Below are 22,042 nucleotides of genomic sequence, written 5' to 3' on the forward strand. Positions count from 1 at the left end.
AGAAAACGCTCATAGTGAAGTTGCTACAGTCAGGTGACATCAGTCATATGTAGAATTAGTATTTTAAGGAACCATTCAAATTATAAAAAGAAATATGCATGTTTCACTATGATTCCTTTTCATTACATTATTCAACCTCAACATCCTGTCGTGGCATTTCAATCTCCTAACTCCCAGAAAGAATCTCAGACTACTTACCTACTCAGGAAACACAACAGGAGAGAAAAGAAACAATCAGTAAAGAAAAATTATTGACTTTTTATTAGCACTTCAGAAATTACCTGGTGTTCCATGGTAAAGCACAGTTTTAAAGATAACACTGGTACCTCTGAACCAACATAACAGTATGGGGTTTTTCCAAATCGAAAGGGAAAAAAGAAGCGTCCTCCCCTTATTGTTTTTGTTTTGTTTATTTAAGAAAAGCTAAGTATTACATTAGCTACTTATAAGCAGAGACATGTTGCATACTGCAGTTAAGATATTTCAAGTCTGACAAGACAAGAATTAATGCTTTAGGTTGTTAAATCCCTTCAAATCCTTTTTTTGCTTAGTTGGGAGGGCAAGAGAGAGGATTATTTCCTTGTGTTCCCCCTCTTCCCATTTCCCTCCTATTTTCTGCAGGCCTAAAAGTTGAATAAAATGAAATCAAGAGGCGATACACGCTACATTCAAATACAGCTGCCATGATGTTTTAGATTAAAATTTAATTACAAGTCTTTTCCTGCAGTGTATGACATATCAATGCTTACATGACACTTTTTATTTCAAATTACATAAAAGATATTTGTAAAAAGGGTAGCTTCTTTCATAGATTGTTACATTTCTTAATGTATTACCTGTTCAAAGTCTTTAAGTGATCTTCACAAAAACAGAGGTAGCTAAGTAGAAATACTATGGTTTATATGAGGTCTCTATACATGGTGTAATAAAAAAAATGTTTGTTCTATCAATCAGGATGGATTAATTTCAAGACTGACTTCCTAATAGTTTGTCTTCCTCCAATAGTTTGATATGAATGCTTTCTAATGCAAGTAGAGCTATTCCTGTTTGGCCTTTGTCACCATAGACAGTTGCTACATCATTATGTAAAGATGATAACGTCATTTTATTAGGCAAATATTTGAGTTCCACTCAAGTACATTTAACATAATCAAAACAAAAAAAAAAGTCATAATTATTTACTGAAATTATTATGAGAATTTAACAGTGATTTTAATTACATTAGGGAGAAGTCAAATAATCAAAACACTGGATTAAGTTTGGTATGTTTCTGTGCTGTCCAAACAATAGCTTATTTATTTAGAAAAAAATCTAATAAACTCCAGCATCTTAAATATGTTCAAAAGTGCCTTTTCCAGCATCACAAAAATGTTAATTAAGAAAGCATCATTGAATTTTAAAGTAGCAAATACAGTTAAAAGTCTAAGTGAACATAAACTGAAAGAGTGTGGTCCAAATTCTGTGAACAGATCAGATGTATCAAGATGCTCTGTCTGTGCAGAACTGGACCACATTTTTCCCCATACACTCAAAAAGGCAATGACTGGAAAAGATGGAGAACTTAGCAGCTGCTTAAAACAGTTAAGCAGGGCAAGTAAGTGTACATTTCATTGCCAGGCTTGAAAATGACTTGGTAGGTCCCTGAAATCCCCTGTCTTGTTTTAAGTAATGTAAGTGGGCACTACAAAAAAGTAGGACTGTATTTTAAAAAGAATTAACTTTCCTAAAATGTTCCTGATTCACAGCATCCACACAATTCACAAAAGAAACAAAATATTGTTTAGAATCTCAAATCATGTAAGCAACTATATGCATCTGCTCGCATCCATTCGTAATTTTGCTTTAAGTTTTAATGAAATAAATAGTTGTTTTGTCCAGCTTTGGTAAGCCAGAATACAATTTTGGCACAGTATTTTTTAGTGAATTTCCATGACAGAAGTAAAGACAGTAAGGAGGAGGAGCCAATAACTACTTAAAGATTACCACAAGTTATTAGTTCCTGCTTCTAACAGCCCAATGTTAACCTTAAAAAGTACATTCTTTAATGTACTGCCTCGTGGGAGACTTAGTCTGAAGCGCTAATGTGCCCATCCTTTCATAAAACCCTACATTTCCTAACCAAACTATATCCCCTAAAAATCAATGCAGTCTTCTCCAAATACTGGCTGCATTGTAATAATAAAAGATTTTTCTAACTCTTGTTTTCCATGACCTCTGTGACAAAACTGTAGTCACAATCATGAGTGGAATATAAATCAGTATTTAGCTTTGATACGATTCCCTGACTTTGGCCTGCAGGGCATCACAAGTCTTCTTAGCATCACCCAACAACATGGCAGTATTGGGTTTGTAGAAGATTGGATTGTCCACCGCTGCATAACCGACTCCCAAAGATCTCTTCATTACAATGACCTGCACAGAAAGAATTCATGCTTGAAACAGCAAAAACCAACCACCACGCCCACACAAAGACAACACAAAACCAGCTGCCACAAAGAAAAGGCAGAGGAAGAGAGATCCCAAACCCAAATAGTGTGCTCACTGCTACAAAAATTTATTTTTAATTTTAATATAGCAGACAAATTGATATCTGAACAAGGTTCAGAAACATTTTATTATTAAACACAGTACTGCATGTCAGATGAAGAGACTGTAGACACTACACATCCATATGCTCTTACTTTATTCCATGAAATCAAGTCAAAGCAAGATGGACACTGATGATTGTAGCATAGAAGGGTTTTAAGGTTTTTTTTTTTGTTTTTAATTATGTTAAGAACCCAATTCCCTGATAGCAACACAATTCAGATCAGCGTTCACATCAATACTTGGTGTAACACTCTCTGGTACTTGTCCAGACTATGACTCTGTATTACTTCATACAGGGAATTTAAATTAAGTTTTAAAAACACCCCACAAACCTAAAATACATTTCAGCCACTGTTAGCTCTTGATTGTCAAATTAGTTAACCACAGCACCTTCAGCAGAGAAATTGTGAAGCTTTACCAGCTTTGACCATATACATGTTTATTTCTCAAACTGCAACACATAGCTATGCACAAAACCAATAAATGTATGTGCCTGTGATCGAGTACTCGAATGGCTAACCAACAGAAGTACCGGGGCTACAACTGGCTTCAGAACAAGAGATCAAAGATTTCCTATCAAGGAAACTCAAGTATACGCATCTTAGGTAAGTCACTGCTGCTTTCAAAGAGCAACACTGGCAAGGACTAAAGTGTCAGTTCAGTCTAGACAGGCTACACTCTCTACTCATTCATTGTTTGGGGTTTTTTTTATTATTTAAGTATAATACTAATATTTTTATTTCTACCTCAACATTAAAACTGTCAAATTTCCCATAAATGCTTCAGGGTTGCAGATGTCAGCAGAATATAATTTATTCTAATCCCATTTTTAGTAAAGTGCTTTCATTGTTTTCTTCTACTGCAGTCATCATTAGTTCCACTAAAGCACTTGCTGATGATTACAAAATCATGTACAGTGCATCACACTTGCAAAATACTGACTGGTTTGTTGGATGCCTTGCAGAAAAGCTTTTCATGGAAACCATAAAAGTAGAATATTATTATCTTATCCTACAAACCCTGTTTTTAAAAGCATGCTAACTATGGCAGGTGCTAGCACAATTCTTATAATCTCACCTGTTTGGACTTCCAGACCTCAAGAACCGGCATGCCAGCTATGATAGAGTTAGGATCTTCCTGAGCTGCTGAATTAACTGTATCATTTGCACCAATCACAAGCACCAAGTCAGTTTCTGCAGCAAGACAAAAAAGAGAAAACTAATGAAAAATTAACTGAAACCTGAACACTGAGGCTGATGTTCATTTTCATGTTAGAACTGATCTTTAAGAGGCAGAAGATATTTATGGAGACTTCAGTCACAAATACTTTACAAACTTATCAGGTAAGTTATATGTGAGAGTCCAAGTGTCCGCCACATACCTCCAGCAAACTGCAAGCATCCACAACCCCATTCCAAGGGAATTGTTAAGACCACTGCCATCCAGAAGCTAAATCCTTTGATATTTAAATGTGGTTCCATACACATCTGTGTGTATTTCATACACACTCATCACTTAACAATTTATTTGTGCCTGGCTTTTCCTTGCTCTTTCAAAAAACCTTTTACCAGCAGCTTTCTGATTTTTAAATAAAGACGTAAGAAAGCAAGAAGTTGTCTGTACAATTCTATACTGGCTTGCAAGATATGACAGGGTCAAGTACAACACCTGACCTGAAGAATTAACTGTAGTTTTCCTGTATGTAGCAGTAAGAGAGAAGAGAGACACAGAATTTGTCATTTATTTCACAGCTATAAGCAATTAAATAAATCCAAACCAAACCAACCAAAAAAACCTGCCCTTGGTTCCGGAGGAAACATGTCTGACAAGCCTGTTTAATCTCCCTTTAATACCTACTCTCTTCTGTACTCCTTCATTCAGTATTTCCCTTTGTTTTACCTGTCTATACTCTCTGCTTCTCAGTCAGGCTATTTCTTGTACTCCTCTGTGCTCACTTGCCATCAGCTGGGAGAACACTCGGGATGCAAGAGAAAGACCTCTGGTCCTCTGCAGTGGCATCACAACAGGCACAAGAGAAACTGAATAGCCTGGCTGAGATTTTCTATTTTTAAAATGGTTGTGTGATGTAACAACAGAATCAAATAAAAATTGATAAGATCAAATCCAATCTGCTGGAAACTTACAGCTTGCATGCTTACCTGGGAAGTCTTCATTGATCTCATCCATTTCCAGCACAATATCATAGGGAACACCAGCCTCTGCTAGGAGTACATTCAGCTGACCAGGCATACGGCCAGCCACAGGGTGAATACCGAACCTAACAGGAAAGGAAGTTCAACCCCATTAAGGACGACTGCACACTCTGTTTTATACAGTAAAATTGCCCTCTGTGACCTACAGGGCTGAGAAATGTTTAAGTGTAAACACACACGGGAATTAATAAAATTAAATGGTTAAACCTTAACAATATTGTAATTATTTTCCCAGTGTTGCAGAGAACTGAGTGGGTGGGAAAAGGAACGAGGTCCATAGATTAGACTCCTCACCTGGAGAGCAGCTGTTCCTTTTCTGCAAAGTTAGAAGTATGACTGACGTAACAGGTATGCAAAAGAATATATTCTTTTCCCAGTAAAGTTAAATAAGCTAGTAGCACATTTTCAATCTTTCCATCATAAGAAGACTCTTTAAGAAAGTTGTTGCATCTGCAAAGTGGCTTTGGAGAGCCTGATGGACACTTCTAGTGGCAACACAGAAGGAACTCATGGCAAAAAATGCCTAGGAATGCACCACTGTAAGATGGCCCTAGACAGCAATTTTCCACCCAGCAATGGCTTATACCAACAGGCTTTTCTTCGATTACTTTTGAAAGTAATAGGACCATTTCACCGTTCTGACTGGATACAATCATCAGCCTTAGCCATAACACACACAGTAAGCATCTGCATCCTCCTTCCAAATAATACATCTAAAAACTTTTGACAGATACCTTTGATTTGCTTTTTATGAGTAAGCCTTTTTGCTGCAAAACAACCACCCATATTAATATGCTTTGTAGGTCTCTTACATCATGGAAAAGTGAAAGCACCAAAGAATAAATGAACTGGCCACAACACAACACTCTTCATAAAAAGGCCTAAACACTGTGCAGCCTTCCTGAAGCACAAATCCACTCATAGACCTTGAAATGGTCTTGGCAAATGACCTTACTGACTCAAGTGTCTCTAAGAGAGTATGCGTGGTTACCATGGTCTAACACTCCAAGACAAAAATTATCAGGGACTCTACTTTAAGCACAAGACAATGCTTTTGTGAATTAGGTTAAACATGCCACTTTCTTCTCATGATCGATCTTAGCAGGAGGGGAAAAAAAGGAAAAAAAAAAAAAAAAAAAAGGCAGGGGGATTGAGAAGATGCAGAGTTTAGAAGCTATACCAGTTCAAGCGTAACAATTTAAGAAATGTTTTCAGAACAGCTAAAAACCAGTTTAGATAGAATACACTGCTTATGAGTTACTTAAAGTTCAGACAGACACACACAGTAGCAGTGGGAATCTTACGGTATGAATGTAGTTCTGTAAGAGTAAAAACCTGACAAAACTCAGAACAAAGACGTTAAACTGGTCTAACTGTAACTCCCAAAGATATATTTTAATTAGAAGCAAATCTACTTCTTGTGGGCAGATTGTACTCTTCTGCTCATCTACTGGCCCTGAATAAACTAGGCATATCAAAGTCTACTCTCCTATGCATTTTCTGTCTTTCCAGCCCTTGGAGCTATCGCCAAATGTCATGCTGACTCAAGCACACCAGAAATGCCTCAGGTCATTGTTGTATATGGCTGAAATTAAATGTTTAATAAGGAAGCTAACATGTACTTTGGAAGAGACATAAAACACCTATGAGAAAACTGTAAACTCTTGGACTTCTGAACAGAAATTTCTGAGCAGAAATCCAAGTCAGTCAGGAATGCAATAAAAGGACTTCTTCAGAAAGGAGGGGAAGACTGATAAATCAGCTCTGCATGACAGACAGACTATCACATATTTCTATTTTCAACTCCACTGCAATGGAAGTGGATAACGCAGCACTGATGGTCCACAAGTCACAGTCCAATCATCACAGATCACTTGTGAATTTAACACTCTGCAAAAACATCCTTAAAAGGGCAACCGAACACTCCAGCAGCAAGACAGCATTAAGACAATGCAAAGATGAGACAATGGGTAACTCCAGCAACAAAATTAAGGACATATGATTAATCCACATAATACCAGATATACTACAATTTTAAGCTCTAGGTCAAACAGCAGGATAAACGCTAGCTTTAAAAATAAATACTTTTAAAGAAACAAAGAGAATAGATTGTATTTGGCTAGTAAATTTTTGGAATCCTGTTGCAAAGGACAATACCTAGAATCAGAAAAAGGTGAGCAAATTACAGGACAAAACATTAACAGCTTATGTTTCACACCACTCACTCAGTAATATAAACCATGTGTAGTACTGCAGCTAGTCTTCAAGTGTACCAAATTCAATCACTTGCAGTACAGTAAGAGAACTTTTATTCTGAAGTATACTTGAGAAAACCCATCACTACTCTGGCAGTGAAAATATATTTTCCAACAAAATTCTCTTTTGTTTCTAATAAAATTATTTGAGCATCTTTTCAACCAAAGCTACTTTGGCAATACACAAAACAAAATACTCGTGAGGTTTCTATTAAAGACTATATACACATACAATATTATTTCAAGGGCTGGAAAGCCAAAATTCAAGCTGCCAAGAGAATTAATGTCACCTTTGGCTCTTGCCAGGAATGGTGAAGTCAAAGAAAGAAGAAAATAAAGGGGAAAATTATCTTTGTTCAGGAAGTCATGGCATGAACCATCAGCAGCTGGAGACTTCTGACAGACTCTGCTTGAAACCACATACTGCATACTCACAAAGTTTGAGAAAGCTGCTCAGACAAAAGCTTTTTGGATAAATACTGAAGTGACTCCCAGAGGTCTGCTTCTAAGAGCCTGTTAACCAAATATGACAGTAACCAGCCAGTACCTCTTGAAACTGGATGTGCAAGTGTGTCAAAAAGAATCATTAAAAATACATGCTTATCTTCGTTATTTCACAAGATAATTTCTATATGCATCTGGAGAAAAATTAACCTGTCCAATAGAAAGCAGAATTCAGGTAAGCACTGAAACAGTGACAGCCAAAATCCTTGATGGCTCACAACACGTCTAATAAAAGCTGCCTATCTTGCTTCTGACTCGCAACAGCAGCAGTTCGTCAAAGCGATGTGCATTGTGCGTTATGGCAGAAACATTGTCATGTATGCTCTCCCAGATGTTCAAAATATGAACCTCATTCATATTCAAAAATTGAACACACATACAACTGTAAGAGACATGTTTCATGGAAAAAAATGTTCTAAAGTGAAAAACTGCCAAGTTTATTTGGTATATTTTTAATATCAGCACTCCCTTATGTTGGTTTGTTTTTAAATCAAGCCAGAAATCTCACAGTCTTTGGCTTTCTGTTTACATAACATCAAGTTTTCAGTCTACATATACTTTACTCATAACAAAGATTCACAATCATACTGTGTCTGACTTGAAACATTATTCTGGTAATTCATTGAAACACAGAATTCACCAGGAAATTTTTCTCTTGACCCTGACCATGTAATGTAGGGCTGGCTTATCATGCCCAGCTGTCATGTAACTAAAGTGAGCGTACACCTCCTTGCTGCTAAGCTTCACACCTGAACAGCAATAGTACTAGGCAACGATATTCAGCCTCTTTAACCAGCTGTCGTGTAACTAAAGTGAGCGTACACCTCCTTGCTGCTAAGCTTCACACCTGAACAGCAATAGTACTAGGCAACGATATTCAGCCTCTTTAACCAGCTGTCGTGTAACTAAAGTGAGCGTACACCTCCTTGCTGCTAAGCTTCACACCTGAACAGCAATAGTACTAGGCAACGATATTCAGCCTCTTTAACCAGCTTCTTTTGGATACCTTCTAGTTTTAGAAAGGCAACACAGCACACTGAAAAATGAGTTTGTATTTTGAACCTTTTTGTGTAATACAAAGAGTCCAACATTTTATTTTAAATTTAGACTAAATATCTAAAACTCCTGACATACACATCCTATCTAGGACAGCACTTTCCACATCGAGTGCGCTTAAATTCAGGGGGTGAAAAAGTTAAAGCAGTTGTCTTTTTCATACCGCCACAGTCAATACTATTTCATTAAAAAAATCACCAGAAAACCTCAAAATGGGAATTACTTTTTATACAGTCCATAAAGTCAGCATCTATCATTACTATAACTGGCCAGATGATGTGCTTGTAATGAATACTGAAAGAGCTAGCATCTACATAACTCAAAGCAGAAGTGTGTCACGATCACTTCATCCATGTAAAGATAGGATTCCTGTCATTACGCCAAAGCTGGACAGAGTGACGTAAGTAACATTTGGCTGGTGCCTAATTTAGCTTACTCAACACTTTTAACATTGTATATACAGAGAATAATTTGCCCAAGGGTTTTGCCTCACCTCCTCCCAGCCACATTCACTTTATTTCTGTTTTGACACCTCTCCACCTCTGTTTCCAGTACAAACAATAATCTGTTACTCAAGATTAACTGGGGGGGTGGGGGTGGGGGGGGAACATCAAACAACTAGATGAACTGCGTAGTACATCATTCAGATATTCCACAGCTTGAATCCTGCCATATAACAACAGCCGCAGTGTAGCATGACTTGTACCACAGTATAATGCTCTCATCACACATTACAGATGACTATGTAGATTATTAGCTTCAAAGGACATAGCTACCTTAGGCTTGGTGTCATGTCTGAGGCAACCTATCCCCAGAAACAGTACTTCAGCACAGACTAAGCTCAGGGGCTCTGCTGGGGGCAGGTCAGTTTAACTGAATTAAATTAGTTCAATTAAGCACACTTAAGTAAGTATTGGTAACTACTTCCATCCACTATGGTTTATCACAGCAAGGGCAAGATCCAAATATATGGTATGGACCTTAGCTCAATGCAATAACCCTCCCAAGAATCCAACTGCAAGGAAGAAAGAAGTGTCTGCTTCCATAAAGCATCGCAAACTAAGGTCGCCCAGAGCTCAGCTGGCCCATATGGAACCAATGGCACACCTACAATAGACCCCCAGGAGCATATAGCTATAGCTGCCTCCTTGCAGCAGCAAATCTGATACAGCAAAGTTTGCTAGCTCTCCCTGGCTACACCAAGACAGCACTTGAGCTAACAGATCTGCTGGACTCCATCTGTCCCTCCACCTGCATCATTAGTAATTCAGAACCCACACAGTTAATCCGACTAGAAAAAACAAATGAAGAACTGACACACATGTAGACACTTAGTGTCTTCCTAGTAAGTGCACTTCAGTGTCCTAGCAACTTGCATTAACACATGTTGTTCTTATGCTGCCATTCAGCAGTGACAGTAATTTCTATTTTATACACACCAGAGCCAAGCAGTATGTTAAGACTGGTTGGGAGAGTATCTTAACAGCTCATCCTTTAAATTCTTCTAGATTTTCTTGTAAAGCAACAAAGATTGGTAAAGTTCATCTGTTTTACTTATTAATTTGTACATAAATGTATAAATGGCACCCATTCACATGCTCTGTTGCTCATAAGCAATTAGAACAATGGAGATAAAAAAAACCCAAAACCCTAAAAACATCTGATTAGAGCTCTGCCACAGAGGTAGCAACAACAAAAAAAAAAAATTCAGGTCCAACACTAAATCTATGCTGTCACATTTTCAAAAACTCGTGCTTCCATGTGCTCAAAAGTAATTAAGATTCTCTAACATCAGAAGACAGAAATCCAAGTCTTTTGCACCTCAAATCCTGTGTTCAGTTTTGGGCCCCTCACTGCCAGGGGGACGCAGAGGGGCTGCAGCGTGTCCAGAGAAGGGCAGTGCAGCTGGTGAAGGGTCCAGAGCACAGGTCTTACGAGGAGCGGCTGAGGGAACCAGGGGTGTTTGGCCTGGAGGAGACTCGGGGGGGGCCCTTTACCACTCTTTACAACTGCCTGACAGGAGGCTGTGGGCACCTGGGGCTTGGTCTCTTCTCCCAGATAACAAGCAACAAGACAACAGGAAATGGCCTCAAGTTATACCAGGGGAGGTTTAGATTGGTTTATTAGGAAAAGTTTCTTCACTGAAAGGTTGGTCATGCATTGGAACAGGCTGCCCAGGGAGGTGGTGGAATCACCATCCCTGGAGGTGTTTAAAGTGTGTAGATGTGGTGCTTAGGGACACTGTTTAGCGGTGGACTTGGCAGCCCTGGGTGAACGGTTGGACTTCATCTTAAAGGGTTTTTTCCAACCTAAATAATCTATGATTCTAAGACATCCACCCATAAAAATGAGGTTAAAAAACCCCAAACCAAAACACTAGCATCTTAGTAACTAATTTGAAAGGCTGTTAAAGAGGCAATTTGCATTTCTCTCAACTATGAGTTACCAGAAAAGCAGCATATTTAATTATGAGTTAGGTTTAGAAACTCTATACAAAGCACAATTTTAAGAGTCCTTTCACCCGCAATACATTCTTCTTAGCAAGAATTTTTTACTACACAAAAAAAGCCCCTCATTGTTAGAAAAAGTCTCAGGAAAGTCATACTGTGGCAAAACAGTTAACTAGACATGGACACAAACAGCGTCAATTACTCATGCACCTATGGGAATATATACAGTTAACAGTACTATAATGACACAGAATGGTTATATATCTACATATAAGATTATGATGGAATATAATTTAATTATGTAAAAGAACTCAGAATTTCACAACTAGGGGCCTACAAACAACACAGCATTCACCAAGGAACTTTGGTGAGATCTTTCAACAATTTCCTCAGTTGTAACTCTGCAAAAATACACCAGTTGCAGAACAGGCATTTCCTCCCCAAGGCCAATGGATTCTGGGGACTACAGGATTCAGCCTACGAGTAGTTTTGCTGTTCTACCCATCCCTCACACGGGAAAACTATAACAAAGGCTCAGCAATACCCAGCTTTCTATGTGATCCTGCTAATGCATTAAAGATGTATTCTGCTGCAAAACTATCTCAAGTAAGCAATGATGTTAGCTATGCAATTTAATAACTAAAAGAGTCTGAAGTTTCCAAACTCTCCCATATTTCTAAATTTAAACCTAGTCAAAGGTTATGCATCATGTTATATAATCTGTGCACTTCACTGAGAATGTTATGGCTATAGGCAAAGTAAATGAAAACAACAGCTCCTCTGGATCAATCGTGAGTCATGAAGCAAAAAAACCCCATACGACAGATGCAATTTTTCTTGGCACAGCATGGGCATTACAAATTGATGACAATAGTATGTCCATGCTGGCACCCCTCCACAGAGGATGTGTGAGTGTCACTACATCTGGATGGTGACCGAACTAGGGTCCCGAGGCACTCCAGGCCAACTGAAACCAGAGGGACAGCAGCTGCACTTAATGAACACCGTGGGAGCTCCGCAAAGTGATGAAAGGCCTGAATTACCACAAACTGTAAATACAGATTTATTTCATTAAATACTAGGTAACCACTGCAGTGATCCTTTCCTGAAATCGACTCGTTTCAAGTATAAGCCAGTTATTTCAAGGATTCATTCACATTTCTCCCTTGCAAAGCCAACATAAAAGGCAAACCCATTAATTCTCATTTCACTAAGGCTGATAAAAAACATAAAGCTCACCCCCACAGAAGTGCTGAAAGGAAAGCCAAAAGCATGTGACACTCACTGCATTAGCCAAGAAAGGTTCTGTTGTCACACAGCTAATGGGTCTTCAAAACTTTTAATGCCATTTGGACACACACAGAGCTTTTGCTAAACACAGAAGTAAGGTGTGAAGAGAACTGCTCCAGGAAGCAGATATACCAGCACACACACTCATTTTTCATGTATGCATGAACAAATACATTGATAAAGCAATTTTATATGCAAAATTGCAATGTTCTGGGTTAACACTAACAAGTAATTGCCTATAAGCCCTACAGTAACCCTGCTGTTATCCATCACAACACCTGCTGTAAAACACTGCAAAAACTTGCCCATGACTTTTTAGTAAGCTTAGAAAAATATTGCAAGAAAAAAAAAAAAACAAAACACACTGATTGCTAGAATACTGATTCCCAAGGAACGTTACCACCCAATTGAAATAAACACATGGAAATCAGAGAATGAGTTTGGCTAACCAGCATCTGTCAAAATGAAAACCAAGCCTTGACTAATTTTAAAATATTAAGTTACCATAATTGGAAAATAGTTTCCCAAACAATCAGCAAGGCAGGCATAATGTCAGCTTTCCAGTACTTTCAATATCTGTAAGGCCTAAGAAAAATTGAAGGAGGAAATGACTTTTGGCCAATACTGGCACCTAAGAATTATCTCTGCTTTTTGAAGCAGCACTCCAGAATAAATCCATGGGACTGGCCACATGCACTCCAATAATCTTTCCATGAAGTAATCAAATAAGTCTAATAGTGGCCTTGCTTCCAATAGCAAAAAACTACAGGAACCCGGTAAGTGCAGGTTTAAGTTACTTAATGGATTGGATTATCACAACAGGAGAGGATCAGAGCTGCAATTCTTCACCCTCCAGAAGAGAAGGCTCAAGGGAATCTTATCAGTCTGTATAAATACTGATGGAGGGGAGTAAAGATGACAGAGCCAGGTTCTTCTCACTGGTATCCGGTGAACAGACAAGAAGCAATGGTCACAAACTGAAACACAGGAAAAACCTGGTTTACTCTGAACATTGGAACAGATTGCCCAGAAGGCTTCAAGTCTTCATCTCTGGGGGACTAGGTATTCAAAATCCAACTGGACAATATCCTAAGCAAACTTCTCCAGCTGACTCTAGTTTGAGCAAGGGGGCTAGCTGAACCAGACAATCTCCACAGATCTCTTGAACTTCAACCATTCTGGAATTCTGTGAAGATTCAAGTTACATCAAAACAGTGACAGACATTTAAACCCTCCGACCTTCCTGTGTTCACTAACTACTTTCTGAACAAATCAGACTGTAGAAACTTTCAAAGCATGGCATGAAAGAAGATACCACAACCTTAATGCTTGTAAGAGGCAAAGGGCTATCTGTGGTAGCTGAAGTCCTGCTGGTAATGTTAAGATCACATGGACTGACTTACGAGGATTGCAAGGAATGTAACAGGCGTAAGATCTACTTTTAACAGAGACACTATATGCAGTCCAGAAACAGGAGCTCTTGAGCATCTGCAAAATACTTCTCATCAATGCACACTGAATGTCTTCAGCTATTCCAGCTGCAGGAGGGGTTAGTAGAAGAGTGAACAGGCAAGGTAAACTGTGGATTCCTAACCTAAGGACACCTAATATTATAGTGTGGTTAATTCTTCTCAGTATTGTTTAAAACATGTCAATCAGAATAAGATGTTACTGTCTGTATATTTTGGGGTTTATATATATAAAAATGTTTCTGTGTAGTAGTAAGCATCATTTCTACCCATGCAAGTCAGTTATCCCAGGAAAGAAGAAAGTCCCATGTTCACGGTGCAGAGGCTGCTACCCAGTCCGATCTACCCTTCTACTTCATACCAGACTGACCGCAGCAAACACTTCTCCATACTGCAAGGGGCTTCTCATTTCCTGTGTAGGATCTTCACACTATTCCCACTGCAAAGCTTTAACTACTCCCCAAGCAGACGAGTCCATTTCCCTAGGAAATCAGGACTTAGAAAAAAAATTAAAGCTATTTTAGCCTAGTAAACAATGCCCATTAATGGAGGTTTCTCTAGTAGGCAATTCAAGGCACTTATGTTAGGCCTGTGCTCTCTCCCTGTCGACTACAAGCGTAACGAGTAACTGTTCTTCCTGCACTGAAGTCTGCTCTTGTGATTACTCCTCACGGTAACGTATTTCCACAAATGGTTGCTTTCATAGAGCTCTCCAAGCTCCCCACCTTTAGAAAAGGCTTCTAACTGTTCCCTTGAACACAATACGAAAAGCTACAATATTTTTATTTTTACAAAAAACTTCCTGCTTGTTTTGTACAAAAACACTACTACATCAAAAAGACAGAGCACACATACCTAAAGGAGCTAACTTACCTTCCAAGAAAGTAAGATTTTATTGCTACAATAAAGTATGACATTTTAAAGCCATTCTTTTTAACTGAACTTCAGCATGACATCAAACAAAACAAAACCAAACAAAAAAACCCAAAAACCTATTCTCCAGCTGCTGGGGTTACCTCCAAAAGCCAATTTTAAGAAGAATGTAAGAAAGTAAGGGATCTTTTACACTAAAGCATAAAATTTCTAGATATTCAGCTACAGGTTAATAAAACTACAGCATTCCTCCGGCTACTATTTCTGCAAGAGGTCAACATAATCATGACTGCTGAAAGAAAAATGAGACCAAAACAAACACTTGTAGGAGATTTTAATGGAATGAGGGGGGAAAAAAAAAAAAAAAAGACAAAAACCTGGAATACTTTTCATCAAGGCAAGTACTTACCTGACATTTTTCCCTTGTTCTCTCAACATCTTCACCAAATCAGCTATGGGGTACTGAGCTTTTGCTGCACATAAGCCATAACCTGAAAGAATTTCCAAGTTCAAAACTATTTTTCTGTTTCGGTGCAGACAGAACAGTTACACACCAACAGAAGCTCTCATAAATAAAAATAAACAAAAAAAAATATAAATATATACACATACACACATCCCTCTGATACTCTCACATTCACAGCCTAACCACTTTACCTCTTCTTTTTGGTCTCCTGGCCTCTAATAATGTAGTTGTTTGACCAGCCAAACTACACAAGTAACTTATTTCAGCTTCACAAAATACATGTTCCTTTTTTAAAAAAGGACGTTTCAGACACTGAAAAATTGATAAAGAGGCTACTGTCAGGTTGCTTCACCACCATTATCTTCAACAAAATTATGCATAATGCAAATCTAGTAGTTGAATATGACTTTTAGCAGCAAATACTCTTTTCAGTCTTTCTGTCTGAATTAATTCATCACAGCAACAATGTCCAGGAAGAAAAAGGAAAGTATAAATTATTAATGGTGTCCTCAAGGTCTGACCACAGCAGCAAGAGGAAAACTCCTTGAAGATGTTTGCAAACTTTGTTGGAAACAAAGGTAACTTCCCAAATTAGAACTCCACCTCACTGATGTTTTTCCCTTGAGCTAAAGCAAAATAAAAGACGACTTTGTTTTTTAGCCACCTTCTCATTCCAACACTAAAATTAAATTTAACACAATAGCTGTAGCATTCAGTTGAAGGAAAGCAAGTCTCAAGCTATTCCCTACCTTACCTCTCTTAACAGGGAATGTGCTATCAAACTGTATGAGCCTACAGCCAACGTAACAGTTTCAGAAAACTCAGGGGTTTGGTTTTTAGGGTTTTTTATACTGTATTTCCAGTATATATGGTAAACTAACTAAGTTTTACATGGGTTTCTGGCAAATTTTTTTAATAAAACAATGCAGCATCAAGCAAGTAGATGAGAAGTGTAAATAAAATCCTCTCTTTCAGTAACTTAACAGACAGGTATTTTGGTATCGATACCACTGGTATTGTGGTAGTGCTTGGTAACTCACACCACAACAGCTGCACACAAAATTCACCGTAAATAAAATTTACAAAAGACAGCCTTTGTGCTGAAGAATTTAAAATCTAAAAAAATACGATGTATTTTGAAGAGACATACACAAGGAAAAATAAAGTGGCATACACATGTCTACACAGAGGAATGACAACTGACCTGGGAACAAAAACAGATTCCACAGACCCAGTCAATATTTGACATACTGAGATGCTGCAGCTGCAAGTCAGGCTACAGTTTTTTAGTTTGGGTTTTTGTTTGTTGGTTGTTTTGTTTTTTTAATAATACATCATCTAAACATCTTGCTGTAGGAGTCAAAGAGTGTCTTACCTGGAGTAATAATAATGTTATTTGCTTCTTTTATCATTTCAATTGCATTGTCCACATTGATTTCTGTGTGGGTTCCGGTAATTTCCATGGGCTTCCCACCAGCTGTTGATGTGGTGCCATACCCCCCTAGAATCACATTCGCAAGGGAACGGTTCATAGCCTGAAAGGCAAGAGGGTTTGATCAGCTAAAGATGAAATAAAAACAATAAAGGAAAGAAAATGACCACACAGAAAACTTATGAAAATATTACAGCCTTCCTGACAATAGTTTTTATCTGCTGGTTTTGCCCTGCTTACAAGCCAGAGCTTCTCTAAAACAGGGTCCTTAAAACAGAGACCCAGATCAACATAACAGCCAAACATCAGCTTCTAATACACTGCGTTACACATGTAACCAGAGGATAACAGCAGTGGCCCAAGACAAGAGAGAACAAAACACCACAAACAGCAAATATCTTAAAAGGGAGGGATATGAAAGAATGCACAATTGATGACTGATTTTTTGCTTTACATACATATATATATATACACACACACACAATTTCTGCAAGATATTTTCTTAAGTTCTTGAACAATTCAACATGTAAGCACAGAACTGCTATATGACAGCAGCTCTTACAGGTAGTACAGAAGCAATGATCCTACAGCACCAAGACAGGAAAGAACGTAACAAAGCTAAGTAGCCACATAAAACTAACCAAATGCTAACTCAAAATAAATTATAATGAACTGAATGGGACCATTAACTTACTGGCTGAGCACCAAATAGGAACAAGAGATCTTAAACTAGGAGCTTTAAGAGGAGAACACATCCTGAAAATTTGGTTCTGTTAGATACATAGCCAGGAAAAGCCACTGGCTAAATGTTTTCACTGGCATGTCTCCTTGCGAGTGTGGTCCCAAAGCAGTATCTGGAAGTAGGCAAAACTTGTAATTGCAGTAAACAAAACTTTAGAAGCAGGAAAGGAACAGGATAAATTGCTTCTTTAATTAAACATGTGTGTCATACATCTGCTGTGCTAGCTCAGAAACCACAGCAAATTTTAAGAATGGATCTGGAGAGGCACACATACAAGTGAGAGGAAACACCCACACAAAAGTATGCTTCCAAGCATCCATTTTTCACTGACATTTTAAATCATGCAACTCCACAAGTTTTTTGCTACAGCCTAAGATATGCTATTCTGTGAAATTCATCATCTACGAAATAAGCACAACAAAGATACTAGAACTTTTGTTTTTCCTGATAAATCATCACCGTTTCAGATACTATAAGGAAAACACACAATGGCAGTGAAACCATCATCTTGGTACTGTCTGCAATAGGTAGTAGTTCATATCCTCCAAGAATATGCTGCCTTTGATGTGTATCACAACACTAAACCAAAAGAACAGTAAGACCAGGCCAAAGAAAAAAAAAGTTCAACTATTAGAAATCTGAGCCCACACAAAACAAGCATGAGATCGAAGCACCCTTGCCTGGGTCTGCACCAAAGAGTCAAGGAAAGAGAAGGGAAGTCTGGGAAAAAAAAGGGGGTGGGCACAGAAGGCTTAAAAATGAGCCAAGACTCACCAAGCAACAATTAACCAATGCAGCTATGACCTACTCAGCACACAGACAGTGTGGAAACTCTTCTGTAGCCTCTTCCACCTTCTTTACCACCACAAACATACATGAAGAAAGTACATTCACAAATAATTCAACCACCAGCAAACAGCCCTCTATGCTATGCATTCACAGGTGATACTGGCCAGGAGCTTACAGCCCAGGGAAAACCAAACTCTTGATCCCCAAGAACTCCCAAGTCCTTCCACCGTGCCCACAGAAACCACACAGCTAATATAGGTGATGGGCCAGCATACTATTTAGAAGACTTGTCCCTTCTCTTGCTCTGTTTCATCACTCCAATTAATGGTTCTTCTTTGACCTGAAGCAGTTTCTCCGTCCCCAAGCATACCAATTCTAATACTACAGTTGCAATCAACAAGTATTCACTCTGCAAAAAAATGGGAGAAGGATATGCTAATACAATCAAGTGTTCTGAAGAAGACACACTGTGCTAGTGTTTCAAATGTCACAATTCACAGGATGAGCGAACAGTACATGCCTTTGCTTTTTTGATTTGAAGTTCATTTATTTGCCCTTAACTCACCCTACTAGTAGGTGTAAAAGGGATGGATGGAAAATCAAGTAGGTAAGAGTGCAAAACCAAAGTGGCTATCTGAATACACACTATCCAATTTTATAAACTTAAACTTTTAAGAGATTATCTGGATAGGCTTTGGATGATTAAGCTACACTTTTATGACAAGAAGTAACTGGAAATGTAAAAAGGAGGTTTCAACCATTAAGATGTTTCCACAAACACCTTCTCATTTGTACTAGATAAGCTTCAATAAATGTACTGCTTTGGATGGAAGTCATACAGGGGTGGGAGGGAGGGGAAACCTGGTACTTCATTAGCACAGGTTTCAAATGCCTGAAGCAGAGTTCACTGAAACTCTTGAACATCTTTTCTCATGAAATGCAGCTTCAATACTATCACAGTGAATCCCCTGGTTATAACAATGCTTTTAAAAGTAATGATTTCCATTAAAGGAAGTAAAGCAAAAAAGAAAAACGCTGTGCTAGAAACAAGTTATTCTGCTTATTGTGCAGCAACCATACAAAGTAATTTTAATGGCTGATCAATTGTAATTGTCTAAGCTTATGTAACACAGCATAGTATTTCTAGATTACTACCTCAAAAGCTAAACTTTCTGAAGTTTGAGAAACACAGAGGAAAGCCACTCTGTCACTGCATACTATTTCAACAATTACTTCCCCAGGCTTCCTATTTACCTAGATTCCTCCAACCAACAGATGTAAATACCTCAAAACTCTTACAAGTGCTGAGAGAAGCTAGCAGTAAATAAACAAAAAAAAAGGAACAGGACAGTAAAATTAAAATGAAGGTATAGAATGACAATGCCTACTGCTAAGTCCATACCCAATTTTCACAAGACTTACCAGAATTTGATCTTTAAACAACATACTTTTCATACCCGTGTTGCTCATAAGCATAATCTTTCCATGACACGGACTAAATCACTGACTGTATACAAATACACATGTATATATACTTACATCTAAAAAGAAGTCCCACAAGCCACAATCTGATTTCCTTTTGCTAAGGATACACAAAATGTTCAAGAAAGAACAAGACTCTTTAAAATTCATACCTAGGATTGTTCATTTGAACTCACCTTCATAAAGCTGCTCAAAAATACTTTTTAAGGTTTTCTGCAATTGTTCCTCAAGAGACCTAAGAATTAATGATACTAAACATTCCTAACATGGTGTAAGAGTCGGTCTAAAGAGAACAACATTGTCTCAACATTGCCAACAGAGACCTGGAGATGGAATGTGGTCCTCACGGACACCAAGACACAAAGACCCTGGGAAAGAGAACTGCACGGTACGAGGAGTACGATGCCGTTCCCTGCAACCTGGGACTGAACACCCTGGGAAGGAGAACTGCACGGTACGAGGAGTACGATGCCGTTCCCTGCAACCTGGGACTGAACACCCTGGGAAGGAGAACTGCACGGTACGAGGAGTACGATGCCGTTCCCTGCAACCTGGGACTGAACACCCTGGGAAGGAGAACTGCGCGGTACGAGGAGTACTATGCCGTTCCCTGCCACCTGGGATTGAATAAGGCCACATAACAGCTGTCCAGAAGATGGATCACAACTGTGGTCATAACAACGAACCAGAAAACAATATAAGAACATGCCTCCTGGTCTGAAGCTACCCACTTCTGGGGCAAGCTAACCTGGCTCGAGAGGGCGGAGACTGGCAGAAGTCCATGGACCAGAGGGGGAGCAAGGTGTGTTGCTTGGCATAAAAAGATGCCTTCTTAGCAACTGAACTCTGGAGATCTTCCCCACCAGGGATCACGACAATCGGAAGGACCGGCGGGACGCTGCCTGGACCTGGGACCACAGGGACGCCTTGGACCCATGGTGGTAGCTACAATCCTCTTTCCTTTTCTTTTTACTTTTCCTTTTATTCACTTTCTGTCTTTCTATGGCACGCCGCTTTACGGGCAAACAATAAAATTGTGCTGTTTGATTGAAGCATAACCCCTTGGCGTGGTCGCCTTGATTTTTTGCGCTTCGAGATCATAGCTAACGAATCACCACGGGTCCACTGAGTGGACCGTGATACATGGTAACACCACTATGTATCAGCAGAGACACAATAAAAGAGGACAGCTAGGACTGACCATAGAAAAACATCATGACGGGAACAGTGACAATGGCCATACAAGAACACAAGAGCATAAGTGAAACAGAACTGCATTACAGAAAATCAGGACATTGGCAGCTGCTGCACTGTGGACAGTTTTCTTTAAAGTTATTACCCATCCACCTTTGAAAACACGGCACTTCCAAACAATTGTTTTGGAGAAAAGGAGACCATTACTAGTAATACAGTATGACTTATGCACAAAGTTGAAGGTAAGGTTTGCTCTGACACAAACATTGGCATCAGCAATACATTAATGCAAAACTGCTGCCACCACGTGGTACTTCAAAGTAACAGCTCTGAAGAAAGTAGCACACTTTCTTACACTCCAAAATCCAAATTTTAAATTATTCTCTAATTTAACTAATATTTTTTTAAAGGAACGCACTACTTAAAGTATCTCCTGCTGATAAATTTTAAATTTAGCTTAGATTTAACAACACTGTGGAGTGATAGGCTAAAAAAACCAAAATGACCGAGCACATGTAATCATAAATATTTCAGTTCAGACTGAAATCTTCAATGTTCAAGTCAATGCAAAAGTTTTCCTCAGTTTTGAGGTACCTATCTCTCCAAAACAAAGAGAGATGACCAACATCCAGTCCAACAGTTTCAATCAAGAATTTTCTACTCTGTAAACACCTACCAGTTTGGTCTTCTGATTGCTTATGTTCCTAACAAACATGCTGAATAAGGTTCTTTACTTCAAGAACAAGCACAGTTTCTTCTGACTTCTTACCACACACATGATGTAAGAGAGGATAGCCCCAGAGGAGCCAATAAGTGCACCAACAATGGTCAGCAAGTTGTTGTTCAGTAGGAAGCCCTCAGCACACAAAGCCCATCCAGAATAACTGTTCAGGACAGTAATAACTACAGGCATGTCAGCACCTCCGATAGCTGCTGTTAAAGTGACACCCTAGAAAAGGAAAGAAAATACTTCAGTATAAGCTATGACCAAGGAGAACATGCAGAGAAGACCGTCTGCGTCCAGCACTGAAAAACAAACACCAAGGTACTTAATAATGTATTAAGGTATTTTCAACGTAGGAGGCATGAAGCTGTGGCCTGAGATAGGAGTCAGTGGTTCTGGCTTTTGAGAGGAGACAGCAAGGCACTCCACTGTCTTAGTCTTGTGTTTAGCCACATATTTTTACTCACAAAATATCCTACCAGCTCCACGGGACTGTTCATACCCTTAAAGGATT

At 38.8% G+C, this 22,042-nt stretch overlaps 1 protein-coding gene across 4 annotated transcripts in view; it reads right to left on the reverse strand.

The window, feature by feature from the left end:
• Positions 1–238: 238 nt before the first annotated feature.
• The window catches only part of NNT (nicotinamide nucleotide transhydrogenase), a 47,713-nt gene continuing 25,909 nt past the window's right edge, over positions 239–22,042 (reverse strand). For all 4 annotated transcript variants that reach the window (XM_040578847.1, XM_040578848.1, XM_040578846.1 and 1 more), the window contains exons 17-22: positions 21,574–21,753; positions 16,541–16,700; positions 15,109–15,190; positions 4,749–4,867; positions 3,667–3,782; positions 239–2,412 (exon numbers count right to left, since the gene is read on the reverse strand). In XM_040578847.1, coding sequence (XP_040434781.1) covers positions 2,263–2,412; positions 3,667–3,782; positions 4,749–4,867; positions 15,109–15,190; positions 16,541–16,700; positions 21,574–21,753 — 807 coding nt within the window. In that variant the 3' untranslated portion in view covers positions 239–2,262. The remainder of the gene's footprint in view (positions 2,413–3,666; positions 3,783–4,748; positions 4,868–15,108; positions 15,191–16,540; positions 16,701–21,573; positions 21,754–22,042) is intronic.

The sequence above is a fragment of the Falco naumanni genome, chromosome Z (genome assembly GCF_017639655.2).
Source record: "Falco naumanni isolate bFalNau1 chromosome Z, bFalNau1.pat, whole genome shotgun sequence".
NCBI lineage: Eukaryota > Metazoa > Chordata > Aves > Falconiformes > Falconidae > Falco > Falco naumanni.